The 25,364-nt window shown below is 39.9% G+C and overlaps 2 protein-coding genes across 5 annotated transcripts in view; one reads left to right on the forward strand and one right to left on the reverse strand.

Moving 5' to 3' along the window:
- CRYBG1 (crystallin beta-gamma domain containing 1) overlaps positions 1 to 22,539 on the forward strand; it is a 104,094-nt gene extending 81,555 nt beyond the window's left edge. For both annotated transcript variants that reach the window (XM_035109300.2, XM_035109303.2), the window contains 11 exons: positions 944 to 1,070; positions 2,937 to 3,082; positions 5,061 to 5,187; positions 5,286 to 5,318; positions 7,290 to 7,402; positions 7,980 to 8,109; positions 13,100 to 13,239; positions 15,648 to 15,771; positions 16,096 to 16,254; positions 18,741 to 18,903; positions 20,895 to 22,539. In XM_035109300.2, coding sequence (XP_034965191.2) covers positions 944 to 1,070; positions 2,937 to 3,082; positions 5,061 to 5,187; positions 5,286 to 5,318; positions 7,290 to 7,402; positions 7,980 to 8,109; positions 13,100 to 13,239; positions 15,648 to 15,771; positions 16,096 to 16,254; positions 18,741 to 18,903; positions 20,895 to 20,983 — 1,351 coding nt within the window. In that variant the 3' untranslated portion in view covers positions 20,984 to 22,539. The remainder of the gene's footprint in view (positions 1 to 943; positions 1,071 to 2,936; positions 3,083 to 5,060; positions 5,188 to 5,285; positions 5,319 to 7,289; positions 7,403 to 7,979; positions 8,110 to 13,099; positions 13,240 to 15,647; positions 15,772 to 16,095; positions 16,255 to 18,740; positions 18,904 to 20,894) is intronic.
- A 62-nt stretch (positions 22,540 to 22,601) lies between these two features.
- The window catches only part of RTN4IP1 (reticulon 4 interacting protein 1), a 46,377-nt gene continuing 43,614 nt past the window's right edge, over positions 22,602 to 25,364 (reverse strand). For all 3 annotated transcript variants that reach the window (XM_060272615.1, XM_060272616.1, XM_035109304.2), the window contains exon 9: positions 22,602 to 22,889. In XM_060272615.1, coding sequence (XP_060128598.1) covers positions 22,776 to 22,889 — 114 coding nt within the window. In that variant the 3' untranslated portion in view covers positions 22,602 to 22,775. The remainder of the gene's footprint in view (positions 22,890 to 25,364) is intronic.

Here is a 25,364-nt window from a genome sequence, read left to right on the forward strand (position 1 = left end):
GTGGTCAGGGAAGATGGGAATTGTAGTCCAAAACATCTGGAGGGCCGAAGTTTGGGGATGCCTGTTCTAGAGTGTATGAAACCGCCATAATACTGGTGTGATATGCGTGTTTGTGATAAGATGTTCTTTTGTCCCCATTAATTTACTCTTGAAAAGTGTTGAAACATTAGCTAGCAACCGTTCTTAATGCTGTGTTGATACTGTGATGTATAATGCAATCCTTCTGAGACCAGTAGGTTTTTCTCTCAGGTAAGGATTGCAGCATATGTAAAGACAGTGGACGCTCGGGTTGCAAACGTGATCCATGCGGGAGGCACATTCGCAACCCGCAGCGTTCGCAACCCGCGTCTGCGCAGGTCGCGATTCTGTGCATGTGCAAAGTGTGATTTAGTGTTTCTGCACGCGCACTGAAACCCGGAAGTAACCTGTTCCGGTACTTTCGGGTTCGGCACGGAGCGCAACCCAAAATGACACAACCTGAAGTGGCTGTAACCTGAGGTATGACTATAAATGCCACATGATGCTTGATTTTAGAGATGTTGATTGACTTCTGGAAGATGTATCTGACTTTAGTTTGTTATTGCTGTAACAGCATACCTGCTTATCCTTGGAGTAAGCCCCCTTTACACAAAATGGCTTATTTCTGAATAGGCATGTATAAGATTGCACTGTTGGTCCACATAGTTCTTTCCCACCTTCTTTTGTTAAAAGGTGAGGTATTAAATAGGATTAAAAGTGGCTAAATTGGTTATGTGTTTAAATACCTCCCATTGAAATTGTGGGTCCTATCCCTTATTTTATTTGCAGTTTTTATAACAATTTATTTTAATTACCATTTTTGCTGTTCATTATTTTATTTTTTACCGTTAATGCAATAGGATCACATGTTTTTGTTCACATGTTATACTACTATTTTTTCAAAAAAATTCTTTATTATTTTTAGTTGGGTTGCTTATGAGAAGCCAAGGTTTGCAGGGCATCAGTATTTGCTGGAAGAAGGAGAATACCAGGAATGGATGGACTGGGGTGGTTATGATGAGCAGGTGCAGTCGCTGAGGCCTGTTCTAGGGGTAAGTTTAAAAATGATGAAAACAAGTGTAGACTTAGGAAAACATGTAATACCGTTTGCGGTTTGCTCTGTTTTGCTTCATCCCACTGTCTTTGTTTGCATGGAGGGGAAGGAAATTGAGAGTGGGAAGACATATTTCCCTCCTTATAAAATTCCATTTACCCCCCCCCCATGCTCCCACAAATCCAGTATGTGGGATAGGTGGGTGTGAAAGAGGGAGGGAAAGAGAAACTTAGTGGATCACAAACAGAAGGCCTAATTTGAACATGCATCCAAATATGGAATGCACAGGGCCGTCCTTTCCATGTTCGGGGCGGCAGGAGCAGCGCCCGAAAGGGCTCCTTTCGGCGCGCTGTTCCTGCCACGTCCCCTCACAACATCAGGCTTGCTAGCCGCCGTTCCAACGGCACCTAGCAAGCCCGCCCAGGTGAGGGGGGCGGCGGGAGCAGCACCCGAAAGGGCGCCTTTCAGTGCGCTGTTCCCGCCACGTCCCCTCGCAACAGTAGGCTTGCTAGCCGCCGTTCCAATGGCGCCTAGCAAGCGGGGGGGGGGCACCGGAGGGATTTTGCACCACAGCGCTGGATACCCTTAAGACGGCCCTGGGAATGCACAGGCATACATACAAGGGAGATATAGTAGACAGGAGCTTTCATGGGGCTGCTGCCTGATAATGTGCAAGTTTCAGCAAACACTGTCATCCTGCCCAATGCCAGGAAACAGCTATATAGCTACAGCAGCAGATGCCAGAGAAAGGAGGAAGACAGGGTGGTTCAGAGAAGAGGGAGGAGTGCCAGGAATTTCAATCTCTCTTTGTTTTCTCTGGAGGAGGAGAAAAGTAGGGAGGCACCCATCCTGGTGGCTAAGGGCAGGAACAAGAGCAAGTCAGCCTCTAATCTGAAGGCCAGGAAGGAATCTGGGAAAGAGCAGCATGGTTATTTGCAACCATGCTCGGCCCAGCTTGATCAGTACAGAGTGCTTTTATTTGGACTTCCTTTATTTCTGTTCTCATATTAAAGCTGGATTGTATTCATCAGAATAATAATAATAATAATAATAACAATAATATATTTATACCCCGCCCATCTGGCCGGGTTCCCCCAGCCACTCTGGGCGGCTTCCAACAAAACACCAAAATACAGAAATCCATCAAACATTAAAAGCTTCCCTAACTCTGAACACAGGACAACAGTTCCAGCTATTGTTCAATGGAACCAGCAGGTTGAAGACAGAAGCACTGTGATGCTTACAAGAAACTGTGTCAGTTGTTTGATACACACTTCAGTGAATACCCATATTACCTAAAGTGCTTTAAAGTTTAAGCTGGCATCTGCCCTTGCAATTTAAAGATGTGGGGCACCAATTCTGCAAGGCCACTTCTTTCCCCTGTCAGTGCATATTGTTTTAACTATGCAAGGCATCTTTTCTCCTTCCAATTTAAATAAATCTTTGAGTTTTGGAGTGGACTTAAGAGGAAGTATGTCTTTTACAGTGTAGGACAGGGGTAGGCAACCGGATGTGGCCCAATCGCCTTCTCAATCCAGCCCACGGATGGTCCGGGAACCAGCGTGTTTTTACATGAGTAGAATGTGTCCCTTTATTTAAAATGCATCTCTGGGTTATTTGTGGGGCATAGGAATTCATTCATTTTTTTTCTCCAAAATATAGTCCGGCCCACCACATGGTCTGAGGGACAGTGGACCGGCCCACAGCTGAAAAAGGTTGCTGCCCCCGGTGTAGGACAAGGGTGGGAAACCTTGATGCCCGCCACATCTGCACCCAAAACACCTGCTGAGAGTTATATTTTTCTATCACAGAGACTGTATTTTTTTGCCTTGATGGCTTTCTGTTGTTTTCTTTCTTTCCACAGAGTTTTATGCAACCTCACATGATAATGTATGCCGAAAAAGACTTTGGGACTAAAAGTTCCAATATAAGCGTTTCAGGAATTGTTTCCAATTTAAAGGATACTGGCTATGGACTAAGGACTCAATCCATAAATGTGTTAAGTGGGGTGTAAGTCAGATATGTAGCTTCCTTTTCATTTTAAATGGTTAATTTGCTGTAAGGAGATAAGTGCAAGGAAAAGAGGCATGAATCAGTAACTTGGTATTACTAGTTTGTTGTCTTTGTATGTGTTTCCTGTTGTTATAGCTGTTATAGTGTTGTGTTGCAGAAAGGATAATCTGTACTGTTCCTACCATGCAGATTAGTCTTCTAGATTAGGTCTGCATGTATGAAATGAGAGCAACATAGCAACCTTCATCCAGCACCTATGGGTGTCTGGTGCTCCTAGAAGTTATTTTTATCAGAATATACATTGAGGCTGTACTAGTTCAAAACAGGCTTGGCGAGCCATGAAGTTGAGGGTGCATGAAACCCATCCTTTCACATACCAGCTTTGGTGCAGGGATTCTGGTTTGTACTGAGCCACAGTTACTTATTGTGCCCATACCATGGAACTCTAGTTCGATGTCAGTTAACAAAGCAGGATAATAATCCAATTTTTGAGGAGAGGGCAGGAGTGCACTGTCGTTATGCACATTCCTGAGGGATAAATAATTGAATCCAGCTAGCCTTCCTTGAAGGAACAGAGGAATTTGAGTTCCTTTCTTCCATTGCATTTTTATCTTTGGCTACCATATAGTTCTGAGAGTTATGTCTCAAGTGAGATCTGGTATTTCTTACAGTTTAGGACTTGTTTGCTCAACATGTTTTTTCCTGCTTCCCACAGCAGTTATGAATGTATATACAGGATTCCTTTGGGTGTACAAATCAGGGTAGTTGCATACCAGCACTAACAGGAAAGCAAAACCTAGTTCTGCATCTTCCTTTTCTGAAATAATTGGCACATGGGTAGCACCACTCACTCAACTCATTTTCATGGAGATCCCATTGAGAATGAGTAAACAAGCACAATTTGTGTGGATTTTCAGTCCTGAACATTTGCAGCATAGCCTTAGTGTCTGCAGCACTAGAAGCCTGACACATTTATGTGTCCAAGAGACTGGCCAAGCCTGCTGTATTTTCAAAAATTCTATTTCATGTGATGTTCAAGTATAAACATGTCCCATTTCAGTTTGATCTTCATGGTTAACATACTGTTCATCCCTCTGTCACTTTGACTAAGCAGTTTACAGAGTATGTTGGGTGTGTGTTTAAGGCATATGCCTCAAATGATTAATCAACAGTGTGTTGATGGATCAGTTAAACATGAGTCAGAATGAAAGGAAATGGTAAACTTTTAAAATGTGACACCTCAAAGGACAAAACATACAGTGCTTTCATGCTAGGCATGCTCCATATACCTGGTATAAATTTACTGAAATGCAACTTTTCTTTACAAGAGTTTATTACCCAGCCATGTCTTGAACTAAGAAACCTAAAAATCTTGCTTCTTTGGACAAAAACAAACTATGAATAGTGATTTGCTCATAATGCTAAACCAACCTCTGCCTTGTTTCCTCCTGGCTTTAGAAAGGGAGAAGTGGGCAGGCACCATTTGGGCAGCATTAACCAGCACACTTGCTCACATTAGCCCAGTGTGAAATTAGACAATGGTACATATATATCTCTTAAGTTGTTAGCGAACTATATTTATTCATTGGGCTATGCTGAATATAACATTATAAAATTATAAAATTACCTTACTTTCAGAGTAATGATGTCATGCTTTACCATTTTTACCTTTCCCCATAATAATGTTGTTTAATGTACAGTATTTTGGGTGTTTTGAATTGTAATGTGGGTGTTTTGAGCTGTAATATTAGAGTGAAACAATATAACGTTTCATTATGATGACTTTATAAAATCCTTGCTGTGTTTGCAAATATATTATTCCTACGTTTTTATATGAAGCTAAGTACATTGAGCACAGATTACTTAATGTCAGTCATTTCCTACAAGATTCATAATTAAATGTTTGGTTTTATTATTTTTTAAAAAATACAATGCATCAATTAATTAAGCACAAATCATGACTTTTTCCCCACAGGTGGGTGGCGTATGAAAATCCTGACTTTACAGGAGAGCAGTATATCCTTGATAAAGGACTGTATCCCAACTATGGTACATGGGGAGCTAAAAGTTGTAAGATCTCTTCAGTTCAACCCATAATTTTGGTAAGGTTTGTTTGTTCTGCTAATTTAATCACTATTCTTTCTGTATAATGTATATTTCTGGTGTCATATTGTCTCTTTTCCCCCTCCATTTATTTCAGGACAACATAAGTGATCATATGGGGAAATTTAAGGTAAAACTTCCAAGCTTTTACATAGCAGATATTGTTGTTGTTGTTTAGTCGTTTAGTCGTGTCCGACTCTTCGTGACCCCATGGACCATAGCACGCCAGGCACTCCTGTCTTGCACTGCCTCCCGCAGTTTGGTCAAACTCATGTTCGTAGCTTTGAGAACACTGTCCAACCATCTTGTCCTCTGACGTCCCCTTCTCCTAGTGCCCTCAATCTTTCCCAACATCAGGGTCTTTTCCAAGGATTCTTCTCTTCTCATGAGGTGGCCAAAGTATTGGAGCCTCAGCTTCACGATCTGTCCTTCCAGGGAGCACTCAGGGCTGATTTCCTTAAGAATGGATAGGTTTGATCTTCTTGCAGTCCATGGGACTCTCAAGAGTCTCCTCCAGCACCATAATTCAAAAGCATCAATTCTTCGGCGATCAGCCTTCTTTATGGTCCAGCTCTCACTTCCATACATCACTACTGGGAAAACCATAGTTTTAACTATACGGACCTTTGTCGGCAAGGTGATGTCTCTGCTTTTTAAGATGCTGTCTAGGTTTGTCATTGCTTTTCTCCCAAGAAGCAGGCGTCTTTTAATTTCGTGACTGCTGTCACCATCTGCAGTGATCAAGGAGCCCAAGAAGGTAAAATCTCTCACTGCCTCCATTTCTTCCCCTTCTATTTGCCAGGAGGTGATGGGACCAGTGGCCATGATCTTGGTTTTTTTGATGTTGAGCTTCAGACCATATTTTGCGCTCTCCTCTTTCACCCTCATTAAAAGGTTCTTTAATTCCTCCTCGCTATATAGCAGATATAGCAAGCTGAATTGAGATAACATAAAAAAAGACAAGTAGAGAGGCTGTAGGCAGAGAGATTCACAAAGTGGAAACAGTACCCTGGGAGGAGGCAGACTGATTCCTTATGAAGGTTTGCCAGATGCTTGAGAGAAAATGTGTATCTAATGCAAATGTCCTGGTCCTTTTAATGCAAGAACAAATGTATTTGCAGATGATGCTTAGGCTTTCCTAAAATACTCAGGCTTTTTGCAAAAGAATGACTTTTCAATCTTCCCAGGGTGCTTCTTTACATGGTATCATGCAGACCTGGCCAACACATGGAAGGATAATATTGGTTTTGGTGATGGGGAAAAGCCCACAAATTTTGGTTAGCCTTAGCAACTGGCCAGAATGTGCAGTCACCATCAACCCTGTTCATCCCCTGACTCTTGAGAGGAATCTTGCCTGATGTTGCGCTGAGTTCCAAGGCATTTGGAAGCATGGGAGCTCTCTGATTCAGAAGCTCAATATGACTATAGGAGTGAGTTCCCACCTTTGTCTGAAGTACCGAGCTCAGGAATGGGATCTCATCAAGATTGGAAAAATCTCACTGCTTTCCAGTTGAACCAGCATTCAGTCTGTTCAAGCTGTAGCCCAGGCATCCCCAATCTGCAGCCCTCCAGATGTTTTGGCCTACAACTCCCATGATCCCTAGCTAACAGGACCAGTGGTCAGGGATGATGGGAATTGTAGTCCAATACATCTGGAGAGCTGAAGTTTGGAGGTGCCTGCTCTAGCCTGTCTTTCATTCTTCACTGTGGCAAGAACACGTCACATCAAATGATACTGTTGCCATGGAGCCCTAACAATAAGGGAAAAGACAGTTTCCCTTCCAGGTCAGCAAATGGAATCAAGAATTAACTGTCAAGAGACAAATTCTACTACAAAGTCATATTTGTAAAATAGTTTGGAAATACTTCTTACATAAATATACATTACATACATTTTTATTTTAGTTTAAAAAATGTTTTGCTTGTATTCATAGATAATTAAAATGATATCAGAATTATCTGTTTCACAACATGGGGTGATATCCAACTAAGTGCATTACTTAAATTCATTATTTCTGCGGGTCTTTTTTGGCCCCCGTTATGTTGGAATTGTCCTGAGTACAATGTTTAGTGTTTAACGTGACCTGCTTTGTCTTTAAAGGTCCAGCTATTTTCGGAACCAGAGTTTCAGGGTAGCTGTCAAATATTTGAGAAAGATACTTCAGAGATTGAGGAGACATTCCCTGCTATGTCTTCAAAAGTATTATCTGGCAGGTGAGTACGAAGTTGCATCATTGAACTCCCAAGCAAGCTTCTGACTGTGCAACAGATACAAGCCATCTGGGTAACACCGAATGGGCTCAGGGTGGATGTATCTTCCCGTTTGGGATTAGTGGAATCAAGGTTTTTGTTCTTATTAGTAAAATCTATCTAAAAATGTAAGGGGGAGACTAAAGATAATGACTAGCATTGTGTATTCAAAAGTGTAGTGGAAGTGATTTGAATGCACACTTCTTGCCTTGATAACAATTATTTCTCCACCCTTTAGAATGCATGTCTCTGCTCATTCTGAATAACTTCGCACAAGAACATGTTGATACTCTACTGCATGATACTAAGTCTCTTAAACATATCAGTAAGGAAACATGTGTTTTTAAAAGCCCATTAATGGAATATTCTTAATCTTTATTGATGAAGAATAATGCTACATCTGACCGAACAGTCTGGCAGCAGGCTTTCATGCTACACAGAGCTTGGGTTGAAACGGCAATTAACAAAACTAACAATTAAGAAAATTGGCAATTAACAAAAAAGCAAGAATTTAACATTGCCATTTTCTTCTTTTTTGCAGTTGGATTGCATATGATGAAGAAAATTTCTCTGGAAATCAGTATGTGTTAGAAGAAGGAGCCTATCCTAATCTGTCTGCAATGGGTTGCCTACCCAAAACATGCTTGAAGTCCTTAAAAGTTGTAAATATTGTAAGTTTTACAAAGAGTTGGATAGCCATTGCAAGCTGAAATTGGCTCATTACTGAGCTAAGTTTTTGTGACTAAGTTAAAGAAACAAAAATTGACCTTAAGAATACGCTGCTAAATAGTTTATTTGGGGGAGAGGAAGCATATATTGTAGCTCTGTGGAGCTGACAGCAATTTAGCATGGAGCAACCTGCATGGTTATCCGTATTTTTAGATATTGCAAAATCCTGCCATTAATTGTTTTGTATCCCACCTTTCAGTACATATTCCTAGGGTAGCTCATGATTAGTAAAAAAAAAAATTCAAGGAATAATCTAATAGTTAAATCTTTGCTAAACTATTTTTCAGGGTTGATTTTGTGACTTCAGAAAGATCAGGCTGCAAACATTAATTCAATTAGAAGATACATCAGCTAAAGCAAAAATTCCCTCCATTAATTGAGGGCCAAAGTAAATATAACAGGGTAGCTACATGTATTTCATATAATCGTAGAGTTATAGAATTGTAGAGTTGGAGGGACCCAAGGGTCATCTAGTCCCACCCTTGCAATGCAGGAATCTCAACCCCATCACTAGGTGGAAAATGCTGTAAATAGTACAAACCATCCACCATTTTTGCCCTGTTTCTTAATAAAACACTCATCACCCACAAAAATAAATGCAAAACCAACCTAGGACATGAAACTGACAATAAAGAAAATTCTAATTTTTTAACAAACAACACATCGCTCAATTCTACATCTAGACATGGTAGATAAACCGTACCTATACCTGAAACTGAGCAATGCCTTCCATCAGCAAGACAAATGCTGTCCTTGCCTTTTGGTAATTTGCTGAGTGTTGTAAAACAGTCAGGACTGTTCATTATGATTCTGGCAGAACTAGAGTCCAAAATGTAGCTGTCTGGGAGAAAGTTCTTTTCTTTTCTTGTGGCGGCTGAGACGAAATGTGTCCGCTTTTCTGTCTCACGTGAACCACTCGCTCTTGCTGGGATTTTCGCATGACGATCTTTCTTCACGTGCCCAATTTTTTTACACTGGAAGCATTTCTTCGCCAACATGGCATGATCCGTGGAGTATTCTTTGGTCCCATCTCCTCCTGAGAATCTGGGTCTCTGGTAGACAGAGCAACTGGAACTCCCCCGGTCGGCCTTCTCACCCAGCTTTTCCATGCGTTTTTCAGATTCCTCCTGTAGACAGGTTGTTACATACGCCATCGATAAATCTTCTTGCCTCATGCTTTCAAGAGAGGCTATCACAATATTAAAACTTGGTGGAAGACTGGATAGCAGGATATAGACTTGATCTAGGTCTGAAAATCTTTTACCTCTCCTTTGCAACTGAAGGAATAACATGCACAAAGTCTGGAGGTGTGTGGTTAAACATCCACCTTCAGGTAGCACAGTTACCTAGTCTCCTAGTTAGTCTCCTAGTTAGTCCAATTACTGAACCAGCACTGTCAGACAGGTGTATCTGACGTAGACGATCCCAATATTGTTTGGCAGAGTCCAAATCTGCAATGTGTAGAACCTGTGGTTCCTCTAGAGCCAACAAAATTTGCGCCCTGGCTCTATCATCTTCTTCACGATCTTCATCAGAGGGTAGTGCCCCCAAACCGTTTCCACACAGTGCCAAAGTTTATCACGCTTTAAAACTAATTGAAGCTTGAGAGCCTAAGTCAAATAGTTTTTATCATTCAGGCGTTCCATCTGGGCAGTGTTGCCAACATTAATAAACTGCGCAGGTTACTGAGCTGACATGGCTTCTGCTCTTTGCTGCACCGGGTCTGTTTCTTTGGTACGCAGCCTCACCACTGGACTTTGTCCCTTCGAGGTCCTCACCAAAGAGCACCCTGATAATCCAGCTTTAGCAGTTCGCCATCCATAAAACTCTGGGCCACATAACCTGACGCACAGCGGGAATTAATTAAGCAGAGTTCTTCATTTAAATAAAAGCTTTATTAAGTTTAAAATAAAGTTCTTCATAAAATAGTAAACAGTTACAGAACACAGACTCAGCTCTATACTGGCACACACTCTGAGACAAAGGTAATCATGACTGTTCAGTTAAGTCTCACAGCCTGGAACGCTGGAATGGCAGTTGAGGCAGTTACAGTTATGACAGTTGGGATTCTAGCCTGCTTTGCTGTTCCTGCTCTCATGCGTCTTTGTCACATGACATGTATTTCATAGAATAGTAGAGTTGGAGGGACCCCCAAGGGTCATCTAGTCCAACCCTTGCAATGCAGGAATCTCAACTAAAGCATACATGGCAGATGCCATCCAACCTCTGCTCAAAATTTTATTTACCTTGTAAAGTTTTCCTTTATAATGAGAACCCTTAGATTCCCAGAACATATTCTTGCTTCAGATGGTCCGTGGTGAATCCCTCACTTTCAAGAGATATCAGGATTCTACCCATCACAAAGTTTCTCTTGCTGGCTCTTTTTAAAAACATCCAAATTAATCCTAAGCAACATAGAGCATTTTGTGCCCAGCCCTTCTCCCCTTTGTATAACTTGAGTCCTTTCTGCTTCCTATGACCTTCTCTCGATTCTTTAATATTATCTAAATTATATTCCCTCCCACCTTCCCTTATACTTGCACTCCTTTTATCTGTCCTTAAATCCTTAGTCCTTTCTCACTTCCAGCCAGCATTAATGCTTTTTTGCTTCTGATGACTGCCTTTTATACAGCCATGGTACACCAGAATGTCTTCCTCAACCTCCCCTCCCCTCAACATTTCCCTTTCAGCCTGCCTACATTTACAAACAGGTCAGCTGTCTTGCCCACCCCTCCCCTTCACATACATCTATTGATAAAAAGTAGAGGATGAGTTTCTGGGGGAAGGAGGGAGGTAATTTTCATGAAATAAAATTCTCCAAGGAGCAAATTAATGAGTAAAATGTTCACGGAGGATGCAGTGGGACAAAAGATATTCATATATTGCCAATTGAGTTGGCAGATTCATTTTTTCTTGCTGTACTGTGCAGCACAAGAAGACAAGAGTGCCCAATTGTCCCAGCTTCCCAGGGTGGTCAATGCTGCCTTATTTGCCCTTATTGCTAATGGTACATAATCAAATCTGATTGGCTACATAATACCATGATGTCATATTGTTACTTTATAATCCCTGATTGGCTAGAATCACACAGGGAGTGGGTATAAACGGCCATGAAATGAATAAGACAAGGTATTTGGGAAAGTTTCAATGAGTATTTCATACTCCACGCTTGTTTTTCTCAAGATAAAAATTCATAGCAGCACTAGAAAAAAAGTGTACTAGAAGTGCTTACTTCTTAATAAATACACAGTATTCATTTAATTGACCATGAAAGCCCAAAGCCCATAAATTACCTGCTCTGCATTGGTCTAGTAGCAGTCGTCATATTTAGGCACAACAGATTCAACCGCAAAGCAAAGCTTTGTATTTAGCAATTTGGTGGTAGTTAATTTGCACTGAAAGAAAGCTGTTGGTGCTAAGTAAATGTTTTCTTTGAAAATTCTGTTAACAAAACAAACAAATGACAAGGCACCTGCCTTTTCACATCAATAAACACCTTGAAGATTTGCTGGTTGTGCTGACATACCAAACAAGTATCACTAAACAGCATGCCTGGAATCTAATTTATATCTTGCTTATATATAAACAAGATAATTCCACAGACTTAGTATGAAAGCAAGGCTGTTTTACTCAGATGTTCATTGGCTCTGCTGAGAAGCCAGCTGCCTTTGGCTTTTCCTTAACTGTCACCTAGTAGTGCCCATTCCATCAAGCTGCACCAGACACACAGAAGGAAAGCAGGACCATTTCATCTGCTCTGCTAAGAAACCAACTGCCTTTGGCTCTTCCTTTTTCTCATATATGTCAGTTGCCGAAGACCTCTTCATCAGGCCAGCTGAATTGTTCTATCTCATAGAACAATAAGAATTGTAATTCTAAGAATTGGTACCCAGGTTCTCCTACTCAGTTTGAGACTAAATTTGAGTATTTTGTCACACCCCTGTCATTTCACTAGAATTTTTTCTTAAAGCATATACCGTATTTATTTGAAACTAATGTGCCATTGAATCTAATGCCTACCTCAATTTTCAAAACCATGCGTACCCTAATTTTTGCAAAGTAATTTTGCCAAAACGGTGTGCATTACATTCAAGTAAATAGTATTATTTCTCTCATTCAATAATTTTAATGCTGCAAAAGGATTTCTGTGCCTAGCTCCAAATCCTTCCCTAAAAAACTATACAAATCTAAGCCTTAGCAGAAATGCCATGAGTACGTTTGAAACATTTTGTATGACAGTAAGGCCCATAAATACACCTTGACTTTTATCTATACCTTGTCTAGAATTATAAATTAGTAACTTATGCATGGAATAAGTGCATAAAATAAGTGTTATGTATAAAATCCTGAGTAGCAGAGTTTAGAATTCTTGCTTTGTAAAGAATTACAGATTTGCAGCACACCTGTTTGTCCATATAGCTGTAGAAAAAGTTCTGCAATTCTAGCTGCTGACTCATGAAGATGCCAGCCAAGAATGGAAGGTGCGGCTGTAAGTCATCACTTTGCTTCTCTTTCCAGTTTTCATCCCACACTTGGAATAACTTTTTCATGAGTAATGCCTTTTATACAGACTTGCCACCTAGTCAGTTCCAGACCAGAGGGCTTGTTTTTCATTTCTCTGAAAAGATAGCTGTGTTAGATAAGTTATTTAGCTTGAACTGAGGACTTGAAGCCTTTCCAGATGCCATGGTTTACAGTATAGTATTACTGAACTAACCTCCCCAACCATTCCTCTGTTGGAGAATTGATCAAAGGCAAGTTGCTGTAACACTACAGTTTTAGCTAAGGTAATAGCAATGTAATGCAGCATTGAGGTAGGGGATGACCCAGGTTTAAGTGGTGCATAGTGCTTGATGAACATCTCACAACTGTCCAGCACATTACGAAACATCAGATGTACAAGAAATAAACAACCTTCTTCTTTTAAAACAGGAACTTTCTGAGCCAACCATAGCCCTTTTTGAAAAGGAAGACTTCAAGGGAAAGAAAATGGAATTTACTACCGAGGTCCTAAATCTCCAGTTTCTTGGCTACAACCCTCATGTGGCTTCATTAGATGTCCATGGTGGCATGTAAGTTCACTTTCTGAAGTGAGGGATTTGTTATTTGTAGAATGAACTAAGTGAGGCTTACTTTTAAATATACATGTACAGGGTTGCACTGTTAAAAAAATGTTCCTGTCTCCATGAAGTCTCTAAGGCAGGGATAGGGATATTTTTCAGTCCAAGGACCACATTCCCTTCTGTGGAACCTCCCAGAGACCAGATCTCAGCAGCAAGGGGACCAAAGGCATAAGTAAGAAGAGCAACGACTCTGACTCTGACCTTTGTATACTGGGCTACACACCAAAGTCGGGCAGTGGTGCACTCATCGTGCAATCAAGAGGCATCATACAGTTCAAGGATGCATTCCAGCCAGACAAAAACACAAGGACAGTGCAAAGCATGGCTAATGAGAGGTGTGGCCTCTGAATAATACCAAGGACCACACAGAAAGGCCTGGGGTTCACATTTGGGTCCTGGGCCTGAGGCTCCTCGCCCAGTGTTAGAAACTGAGATATGAAGGCTAGGAGCTAAATGGCACCTTAAACAGAGGTTATGGGTACAACAACAGAACGTCTTGGCGTGCTTTTTTATAACAAGAATACAAAGCTGAAAATGAATGAACTGCAGCTAAAATACTATGTTCATTTTTCACACGATCTAGTCCTTCCCCTGCCCAACCCCCTAATATTCTTTAAATGGTCTCTTCTCCATTCTTCTAAGAGTAGCTGGAAGTGGGGAGGCAGAAAAAAAGTCTTCCTTTCCTTTCACGCCACAGTTTTAATCTGAAATCAGTAAAGCGCCCAGAGCTCAGAAACTGCTCGCGCTCATGAAATTCCCAGTTGCAAAATGCGTCTAGAACAATGGAAATTTCGAACACTGTCCTCACCCCTGCTAAGAATTTTAACCTGGGTATTTTAGGGTATCTTAACTGAAGTGAGGATGAACTCAGGCTTCTTACTCTTTCAAGTTGTCAGTAGTGGTTTATGTAACAGGACATTGTCTAAATACGCTATGTTTAACAGAATTGCCAGAAAACTCATCCCAGGTGAAAATTCAAGTAGCTGCATGTCCACACACAAACACACACATATAAATGGTTAGTTGCCTTGGGCCTAGTGGTGACATAACATTTATCCATAATTTGTAAAGATCCCAAACAGTGAAACAAAGCCAAGTTTCCGTGGTTTCCCTTTCCAAGCTAAGACCTGCTACTCCAAGACTGTAGGGTAGGGAGATGTTGGCAAGGTCTGCTGTATACCTTGCAAGCAGAGGCTAGAAAAATGGGGAAAGGGGTGGGTGGGATAGGGTGCTCAGTTCATATATAATTCTTACTACACACTGTGAATTTTAAGCCCACTTCATACCCTGGCTTCATATCCCACTTAACATTGGATCATTAATCATGGATTAGTCAAGTGTTACTGCATTTTTTTATTAGAACCCCCCCCCCCCCTGGTAAATTAATGTCTGTGGATCAGTTTGTTAGCTACTTTACAAGCTTCGGGTGGCTTAAGCAAAGGACAGACTTGAACCCATCTCAGCTTTCATAGTGACATTTCCTGCTTTTTATTAGGCCTTTTAAAAGATATTGGCTATTATGATGATTTTATTGTGCTCAAATATACACCACAGTTCTATGCAATACAGTCATAAAGCCACCCACCTAAACGTATTCACTTAGAGGCAACTCTCACTGGTTTTCATGAGGCATAATAAAAGTAGATCTGCATAAGCAATATATCACACACTATTGTATGTAATTGTAAAAATGTCACCACACTATGTTTGGCAGCCATGCAAAGTGCAGTGTGACAACAGAATAGACAGGCAAATGAGCAGGCAGCCCTGGCAATATGCATGGGGGTTGGGAGGCCCAGATGAGCCACAGGAGAATAGCCAGGACAGGCCAGAGCAGCTCCCCATCAACTGTCTTGCTCTGCTGTCACTGTTCACCTCAAATCAACGCTGCTGTTTCAGCATCAGCTGTGTAGGAGGCCAAGATGCGGGGGGGGGGGGGCAGCAGAGCAGGAGGCTTGGGCCTGTCCTGCCTATTCCTCTGGAGAGAAGTAGAGAAAGCAGCTTTCATCCCCACCCCACCCCCATTCCATGCAAAGAGGAAGAAGGAAGTCTGCTTTCTAACATTTTCTCTCCTATTCACATAGCATACTCCCCAGAGCAGCAGAGAGGATGATAACAAAGGGGGGAAAGGACTTTTTCCTTTGGTTTCCTCCCCACAGCTGGCAGCAGGGTGTAAACAAAGGGGTTGGGGGGTTGGTGAAGTGTAAAACGGGGGGGGGGCAACAATGGGGTGGCAGAAGTGGTGAGCAGGGAGAGAAGAGACACTAGTATGCAATACTACCGCAATAAATGTTTTTAAAAGGTTGCTTCTCAGCACTTTTTAATGTAACTAGTTAGTAAAATATTGTTTGTTTCAGATGGATTATTTATGAATACAGTAACTATAAAGGTCGTCAGATTTTATTATCACCTAAGAAAATACCAAACTGGTATGAGTCAAGTGGCTACCACAAAATAGGTTCTCTACGGCCTTTACTACAGGTAAGACACTACCATTTATTCTGGGATGTCAGAAGCTTCTGTGAATCCTCTATCTTTTTGCTAGTACTGTACTACGGCACTGATCAGCTCTCCTCCGATTCAGTCCCTTTGTCCTAGTATTGCACAAGAGTACCATGTTAATAACGTCATATTTTATGTATTTCCCTAACCCAAGGTTGTGATACTATTGTTTGTAAAAAGGGGGAAGCATCTTGAAGTGCTGATGGTAATATTAATTACATTATTAGGTCAAGGTTAGCCAGACAGGGCTCATAATGTTTGCAGGTACTGTAGTGTTAAAAGCTATGATTTATTTATTTACAGAAAAAAGCATATTTCAGACTGAGAAACAAAGAAACAGAGAAGTTCATGTCAACTGATGGAAATGTAGATGACTTGAATCTTCTTAGGATACAGGTTGTGGAAGATACTAAATCTGATGAACAAGTCTGGATTTATCAAGATGGATTCGTCAAATGTAGGGTAAGGTCTGCCTTAATAATTACTTGCTAACAGCACCCATCCTATAGGAAAAAAAACTTTTCTATACTGTGACAAGTGAATAGTAACTGAATTGGGAACATGAGCTATTCAGCAGTTTGATGAAGAACATGGTTCTATTGTGCGTCAGCAGCCTTCATAAAAGGGCTAGTGCCAGCCTTAGTGGGTCCTTGGCTTTTTAACACCAGTGCCTGCCCCCATCTGCCACTGCTGCCTGGCTCTGTTGCTGCCCCCTGACATTGCTACTACTGCCAGTCATTTAACTCCCCCTCGGATGTATTTACATGGTCGAAGCAGCATTGAAGCCTGGGAAATAGAGCACACCCATGAAGGATTGGGGATGACATGGCTTCCATCCAAAAGGTTACCCACTGGGTAAAACATATAAGGAGAATAGCAGTTAAAAGCAGCACCTAGGTGGGGAGGCTCTCATGTCAGCCCTGGTGAGCCTGCCAGGACGCACTGAGCCCCAACAGCTGCCCATGTTGGATTTCCTGAGTGCAGCACCACAGTGATTCTTAAGGGGAAAGCAAAAAGGACTTTGACCAGAGGCTATATTTCTCTTGCCTCCCCCCCTTTATTATTTGTTGCACTAAGTAGCTGTACCTTGATAAAAGCTGCTTTACAGAAGGAAGATACTGGATTATTCAGGGTTTTTATAGTCTCTCTTGCTGACTTGACTTCAAGATTTTGAGCCCTTTGAAAGCAATGAGTCTATATAATTATTATTACTGACTGGAACCTTGGCAAATATAGGAGGAAATGTTGAGTTTTGAAAGCAGTCATTTAGACAATTTATTAATAATTCTATTGCTGTTTGGTTCCTGCTTTATAGTGGAAATATGTGTTGTTTCAAAATCAAATTGTGAACTTCTCCACCAAGACTTGCAACAATGGTGCCTGCCAACACTAGCCTAGCAGCTAGACCTAAAAAATTTTGCTTGGAAGTAAATCCTACTGAGTTACATACTTTGATGATCAAAGTAAAAAAAAAAATCAGGCTGTAACATCAAAACCAAGTGAACAGAGCTTGAGTGACAAGCCATGTGTCTTTTTTTAAAAAAGTTGTATAACATGACCTAAAACATTCTGCCAAAGGAATAGATTTCTCAACTCACAGTGGAATGGGTTTCTTTCTTGCCATAAACCAAGAGAAGTTTCAACATGGAGCAAATAGAAGCTGTGCGCTTACAACAGGCTGCAACACTGAATAGGTTGATTTTAATGCCTCATCTTAACACATTGGAAACATTAAAGTAATATCATGCCATGACTTTTCATTTGTCTTCATTTCTCAGCTGAATTCTTGCAACCCAGTCAAAAGCAGATAATAATAATACCTTTATTGTCAATGTACAACCTGTGTACAATGAAATTAACCAAGCCTCCCTCTCCCCCACAAACTCAATCTCATTGCATTCTGTGTGCTTGTCGCACAGCACACCAACCCCAAAAGTCAGTTGCAGTATATTATTTTCTGTTCAGCAGCCTAGAACATTAGAACTATTACTTAGCCATTGCTCAGTAATAAATACACACTTTGTATGATCTCCAGCTGGGAATGGCATTACATCTAGCTTGTTCTGTCTCTCATGGCATCAGTCATCCATTCAATGTAGCAGGGATAAATTATCTTTAATTCAGACAAGTTTATGTGGAAGTAGAGTGTTATTAACAAGCTGCTTTGGTGAATGTATACAATGATAATGAGTTGTGATATTTGTTGTGATAATGCTTAATTATTATGCATCGGGACTGAATTGCTAGCTACCCTGGGCATTTTTAAATCCTGGTTTTCCATTAAAATGTAACAAATAAATAGTTCACAGGCAGAGGACCTTCTAGTAGTGGTGCCCACCCTGTGGAACACTCTCCCGTCAGATGTCAAGAAAATAAATAATTACACGACACCTGAAGGCTGCCCTGTATTGGGAAGTTTTTAATGTTCTAATGTTTCACTGTGGTTTTGTATTGTTAATATTTTGTTGGAAGCCATCCAGAGTGGCTGGGGCAACCCAGTCTGAAGGGTGGGGTACAAATAATAAAGTTGTTGTTCAAGGTAGCTTGAATGCCAAATATTTAGTGGGCTTTATTTTTCATCTCTAAAAATATGGCATTCTGCCACTACCTCATATTCTGTATGGCAAAAAATAAGCTGCGACCAAACAGTTAATGTACCTCTAATAATATGTACTGTACAGTAAGATAGAATATTGTGAAGAGCTTTCAGTATTAAGATAGTATTTTTTAGAGAATGAATGAACAAATATTAAATAATGTTGCAGTAACAGCAGCTATATTGTGGGAATACTATTAGAATCTTTGAATGCTGAAAATCAGTTTGTTCAGAGGAAAGTGTCAAGAGAGACATGAAAATAAACACAATCCTATCCATGCATATGCACAAATATACTAGTTTTGGTAGTAAGACCAACATTTTTTGACATACTTTCTATTTAACTGCACAGCTGGCAGAAGAACTTTGCTTGACAATTGTGGGAAACCTGATTACACCTGGTGCCAAACTGGGCCTGGCACTTCAGCAGAATGAAGAAAAACAAAAGTGGAGTATTAATCCAGATGGCAGGATTTACAGCAAGATGAAACCAAACTTAGTATTAGATATTAAAGGTAAGAACTTCCCAGCAGTAAGTTATAAACAACTTTGAATTGGTATTTAGTGAAAATGAATTTCAGTAAGATAAGTGGAAAGAAAGACATGGCTTCTTGTTGTTTGGATGGTGTACGCAATCTAAATTCCACGTTTTTCACCAATAGCCCATTATCTTCTGAAATCCTTATGATCTGGTTAATGCAGAGCAATATTTTTTTAAGGCATGCTTTCTATACTGGGTTGGGATTGGAAGGACAGACCTTTTGAGCCCTTTTAGTTAATGTGGATTGGTAGACAGAAATCACTTTTGCCTGGGCCAGTTACTGTAAGGATTCAATAGCATTGTTTGCATTAAACAACTGCTAAAAACCAAACCACCTTGCATCGATTTGTGATACTTATTAGTTTTAATCACTGGATTCAGATTATTGTATTTTCTGAACACTTGAGCAGTTTAATCTGTAGATGGCATAGGTATAGTATCAATTTTTGTAGAGTTTTGAGGACTTACTGTTTTATCATAAGCCATGTTGTAAATCTGCTTTTTCTTTGGAAAATTGCATAGGCTTAATATCAAAAGTACAAAATTATTCTGGACAGACGTATTGCCCCAAATAAGTTTGGCAAGCTTTGTTATTTGTATCAGAGCAGTTTAGTGCTAGCACTCGGTTAGTAAAGTTAATATTTACTGAGTTCCAGTCATACTAATGTCAGGATCTTTAGTTCAATAGAAAAACAAGGGGGCAATGGCAACTCAAAGAGGAAAAGAATAGCATTTGTTACGGTAGTACTGTATATTAATGCCTATTCTAGTTTGTGAGCTGATACTAAGCTTGTACTTTCTAAGTGTATGTTATGATGCCCTCTTGAGGCTGCAGTTAGAACTGACACTAAAAGATAGATGAACTTTTTCTTTAACAAAACTTGATCCACTTGCAGTACTACTAGCTACTGCAAAAAAACCATCTTGAGTAATTTATAAAATAACCAAAACTGTTCCCATAGTTTCTACCACATAACGTTTGCAGAATGCTCTCCTCGGGGAGGCTTGCCCAGCACCTTCATTACATATCTTTAGGCACCAAATGAAACTATTCAGTCTTTGGCTGATAGAACAATCTATGGCCTTTTAAATGTGCCTGGGGATTTTTTGGTTGTTATGTTATATATTTATGTTATATATTTTTTGCTTTTATTGTGTTTTATGTTGTAAGCTGCCCTGTGAACTTTGGACGAAGGGCAGTATATAAATTTAATAAATAATGACAATAGGTATAGTTTGTTTGAAAACGATGGGGAATGGCCTGAAAAGTCTGTCTATGCCAGCTTGAAGTTCTATCTTAGAAGACAGGTGGGATGTAAATGTAGCAAAAAAAACCCACCCTGCATTTTCCCATAAAACATTCTTCTGTGGAATAATAGGGCAATAAAAAAAAACAGGAAGCAGGATCCACTTAACGAGCACCGTCAATGGCAGCTTTGAACAATAGTGTTTCCCCCCTCTGCTGCCCCCTAAAACTGGTTCACTGGGGTTGGGAAAACCCCAGAACAGGGAGGAGGGGGGATCATTCCATCTGGCATATTGAAATGTTTTCACAGATGCAACATCCATCAAAGTGTGACATTGAATTCCTTGAGATTTATCCCAGTGCACCCAGTCAAACCAAAGTCATGATTCACCTTCTATGCAACAAGTTAGGACTTTGATCATAGCTATCTCAGACTGAGATCATAGTCCCTGGTTATTAAGGAAATGGAATTATGTGTAAACCTCTGCTAGATAAGTAAACGCATAGCATTATACCTCATAGATTGGGCACATCTTAGACTGAAGATCAGAAGCAGGATGCAAGATCAATTTACATGGCAGCTAGGGTAAAGGGATGCAAATGTTGTCATGAGAGGAGACTGCACAGAAGCAAGAATGACATCAGTAGAGGAACTGGGGGAATTCAGTGATGCATCAAAGGTTTGTTTTCGCTCACAAATGCTATACGTTTAATTTTAGGCGGGAAGCACTATGATCAAAACCACCTCATCGTCAGTTCAGTCAGCGAAGACAAGCCAACACAATGCTGGGAGCCGCTGGTCGTGTAAATGGCACAGCCTAAGAATCAGTTCCATCAACTTTATGAAGAGTGACAGAAAACAGGACATTAGAGCAGTCTTTACAGTAATTTTTAAAAACGATGAACAAAATTTGAGTAAGTGAGTGCTGTTTGTACCCTTGGATTAAGACAACATGCTTATACCCCCTATAGTTAGTTCCTATTTGTTATTCAAAGGTTAAAACATATTGCCAGCAGTTCTTATACATCATCGATAAGTTACTCATTCAGAATACATTTTAATCTGGTATTTTAAATTATTTACAAAGACCTGTTTTATTCTCCTGGGCTTCATGCTGAACAATTTACATTTTTGCACTTGAATTGTTTTTACTGTAAATTTGCCTGCAGCTATTCTGTTTGGACCAAATATAAATGAACTACTTACACATAAAATGAACCCAATCAAATAAGGCAATTTTTAAAATGGAGTTACAGCATTACAGTCAAATGTATTAGAGTACAGTAAATGTCTTAAGCCTGTGATTGTACTTTTGTATCAACAACAAATGCATATTCCATAAACATTTGCTGCCAGGTAGAATAGGTTAATAATCAATGAACCCCTGTGCTGCAAACTCCGAAACTGTGACAAAACTACAGTATTTGTACAACAGATTGAAGTGGAAGTGTTCTAATTTCCTAATAAACAAATTAACAAAGTAGTGTTGTCTAACCAAGTCAGTGCAGAATTGGAAAATCCTAATAGCTTTTCAGGACACTTGACAGAGCATCCAGGGGTGCAAGTAACAATAGTATTAAGTGGTTTGCATCAGAACATTCAAGATCAAAGTATGTCTGCATACTACATGCTAAGAGAGGAAACAAACAACCCCATCCTGTTTGTTTCCCCTCTTAGCATGTAGTATGCAGACATTACTGCATTTGAAAACCCTCAGCAATAGCTTGTGTGATTAAGTACAAATTTTATCTGAATTCCACAATAATCCACATTGTCCCCTAAAGAACACTAACACCATACTGTTTCAGGTGAACAACAGTCTACAGGAGTTGCAGCCATTCTGTAAAGTAGTCCCAACAAAATGACTACCTATGCTATGGTACAGGTGGGAACATTTTTAATTCCTTGATTATTCAACTACAGGAATACTCACATGTTAGAGGCAGTAACGGAGAAGCTCGTATTCTCATGAGAAATATAATAAATGCCAGCTACTTAGGAATCTCTAGCAAAGCAATTTTCCAAGAGAAAACAGAAATAGGTTTTATATATAGAAACTTAAAATACCACTCTTACCATTTTTCCTAGTGTGAAGATTATTCTGTTATTTCTACTACTTTGATCTTGAATGTTCTGTACAATCACAGGCTTAAGACATTTACTGTACTCTAATTCACTCACTCACTCATACAAATTATTGCTTTTGGTTACAATATTTCTGGTATTCTTTAAGAACCTGCTGCTTATTTCTTTGAAACTTGGTTTTAAGGTGCATTAGTTAAAAAGAAACATTTTTCTGTACCCCAAACTATTGTATAAACATATTTTACAAATAAATTACAAATAAATATTATTCTGATGAATTCTATTTTGTGTGTTTACACACAGCTCCAAGTTCTGGCAAAAGCTGTACGCCGGCTCCCTCAGCCAATAACGCGAGATGAGCACCGCAACCCCAGAGTCGTCCGCGATTGGACCTAATGGTCAGGGGTACCTTTACCCTCTAGATATTAGTAGCTTGCCAAAGTCCCATGTAAGAAAACTGTCATATAGGAACTAAAAAATTCCACAGAAATCAGAGTACCTAGACAGAAAATATTTATTTATCTGTTACATTAATCACCGTTTTTCCACGTGCATGCCCTTCTTCCATCTTCTGGAACGCCTTGGGAACATCAGAAAAGGAGAAAACTTGATCAATAACTGGATGTATCTGCAGGGGGGTAGAAATACATCATTATTCTAACGGTTTTTATATGGCACAACAGCACAAACCCACAACAAACATACAGTATTAGCATATAGCATTAAAAGATAGTAGCAAACATTTTCAGTTTGCTTGAAACTAGCCTTCTTCCCCTACAAATTGTGCAACATTGTAGCTATGGCATCTCAAGAGGACCAAGTATTATACCTCTGCAGAAATAAAGAATCATTTGTCAAGAAAGAGAATGCAGGTTTTCCTTTCAATATTGCACCCTTATTGACACAAAAGCAATCAATTATTGGGAAAGATCATGAAGATCTAGCAAAGAGCAAAATACATGATCAGGGGTATCATTTTTAACTAAATGAAAAACAAAAGCTGCAGATATTCTTAGTGATGCCCCACACACTCCAAGCAGAGAGTTATTTATCTGGAGCTGATGAATCAAATACTTTGTAAAATTGTTTTCAGTTCACAGTATTTCAGAAGCATGAAATAGCAAACACATGCACAATATAAGCAGCCCTTTGATTCCAGGTTTATCTGCTCTTCCAATTTTTTGGAAGAAGAAAATGTTGGGAGGGGAGCAAGAAGGACCAACATTTAGAACAGTAACCCCCCCCCCAATAAGTGTACAGTCATACCTCAGTTTAAATATGCTTCGGTTTGGGTTTGAGTACTTTCAGTTTAAGTACTCCGCGGACCCGTCTGGAACAGATTAATCCACTTTCCATTACTTTCAATGGGAAAGTTCGCTTCAGGTTAAGTACAGACTTCTGGAACCAATTGTGTACTTAAACCGAGGTACCACTGTATTATCTACGTTTGGTTGAAAAACGCATCCTGCAACCATCTTCTAATTATACACATAACTACAAGGTTTTAAAAAACAGCAGAAAACCTTTGTGTCAGCACCCCAGTAGTTCATTTCTCTCCTACAGGTGGACCTTTTGACCTTTATACAGAATCATACCATTGGTCTATCTACAGGTGAAACTCGTAAAATTAGAATATTGTCAAAAAGTGCATTTATTTCAGTAATGCAACTTATTTATTATTTTTCTTTTAATTTTACAAATGCTTTCTTTTGGAAATTCCACAGTAATAAAACAAATAGTTACAATAAAACAAAAATAAACATCAATATTACATTTTATTAATTATGTTCCATTTATAATTGACCTGCTTAACGACAAATAATTACAATTACAACAAATAAAGGCTTGGCATATCTTGCTTTGCATGTCATGCATCTATTATTATTATTATTATTATTATTATTATTATTATTATCTCATATATTGGTTTCACCTTTTAAATTGTATTACTGAAATAAATGTACTTTTCAATGATATTCTAATTTTCCGAGTTTCACCTGTATCTCAGTATTGTCCACAGTGGCTAGCATCAGCTCTCCTGGAGTTCAGAAACAAATTTCCCCAACCCTACCTAGAGATTCTGGGAAATGAGTCTGGATTCTTCTGCAGACACAGCAGATATTCCACAGCGAGCTACAACCCTTCCCTTCTATAGGTGGACTTTTTATAAGCATTGGCACTTAAAAAAAATACCTTAAGAGTATCTTTTTGGGGGGAGCGATTTAAATAAATGCCTTAATGCACTACACCACCACCACCACCACCACCACCACTGGAAGCCAATAAAATGTGCAGTCCCTGATCACAATTGACCCTGGCAGCCACAGATTCAGTGGCAGAGTGGATGAGTCAAACAGACACACAGCAAGTCAGGATTCTCCCTCATGTGGAGAAGCCCTAAACATGTAAGCTGGTGCACATATAGGCCTCCATCACACTTACCAAATGGGTGGCTGCCATGAATGCCCATGATTAGCAATACAAAAACCACTGCAAGTCTTTAGTCTCCCAGCTCCCACTGCATTAATGCAAACTACAAACAAATCAAATTTTCAAGTTATCTTCACAATTGAAGCTAATGAGTTCTGCCATTAAAACAAGCCTTGCAGCTCAGAAAAAAAGTGAAATAGGATAATGAGGAACATACAGTAATTCCACACACAATTGCTCAAATCAGTAGACCATGAGACTCAAGGTTGTGGGTTAATGCCCCCACATTGGGCAAAAGATTTCTGCATTGCAGGGGGTTGGACTAGATGACCTTGTGGTCTCTTCCAACTCTGCAGGTCTATGAATGAATATATACCGAACATACAATTTTGGAAAAATAGCTTGTGGTTCACAGGACTAATCTCTAGGGGGCACAATCTTACTATTCCATGAAGTCTACAGCACTCTTTAAAAACAAGGCAGGTGAAGTACTTTATTTAGAGGACCCTTGAATTTAAACTAAGATAATTTTAGAAGGCTGCTGCAAAAGGCTCAGAACTCATACACTACATTGCTGCAGACCTCTGGTCTGACAGGCTTGTTGACCCTCAGCAATGCAAAAAAAAGCGACATGAACACTAAAACTGATGATCACGGCAATCTGGCGCATTAA

This window comes from Zootoca vivipara, chromosome 3 (genome assembly GCF_963506605.1).
Source record: "Zootoca vivipara chromosome 3, rZooViv1.1, whole genome shotgun sequence".
NCBI lineage: Eukaryota > Metazoa > Chordata > Lepidosauria > Squamata > Lacertidae > Zootoca > Zootoca vivipara.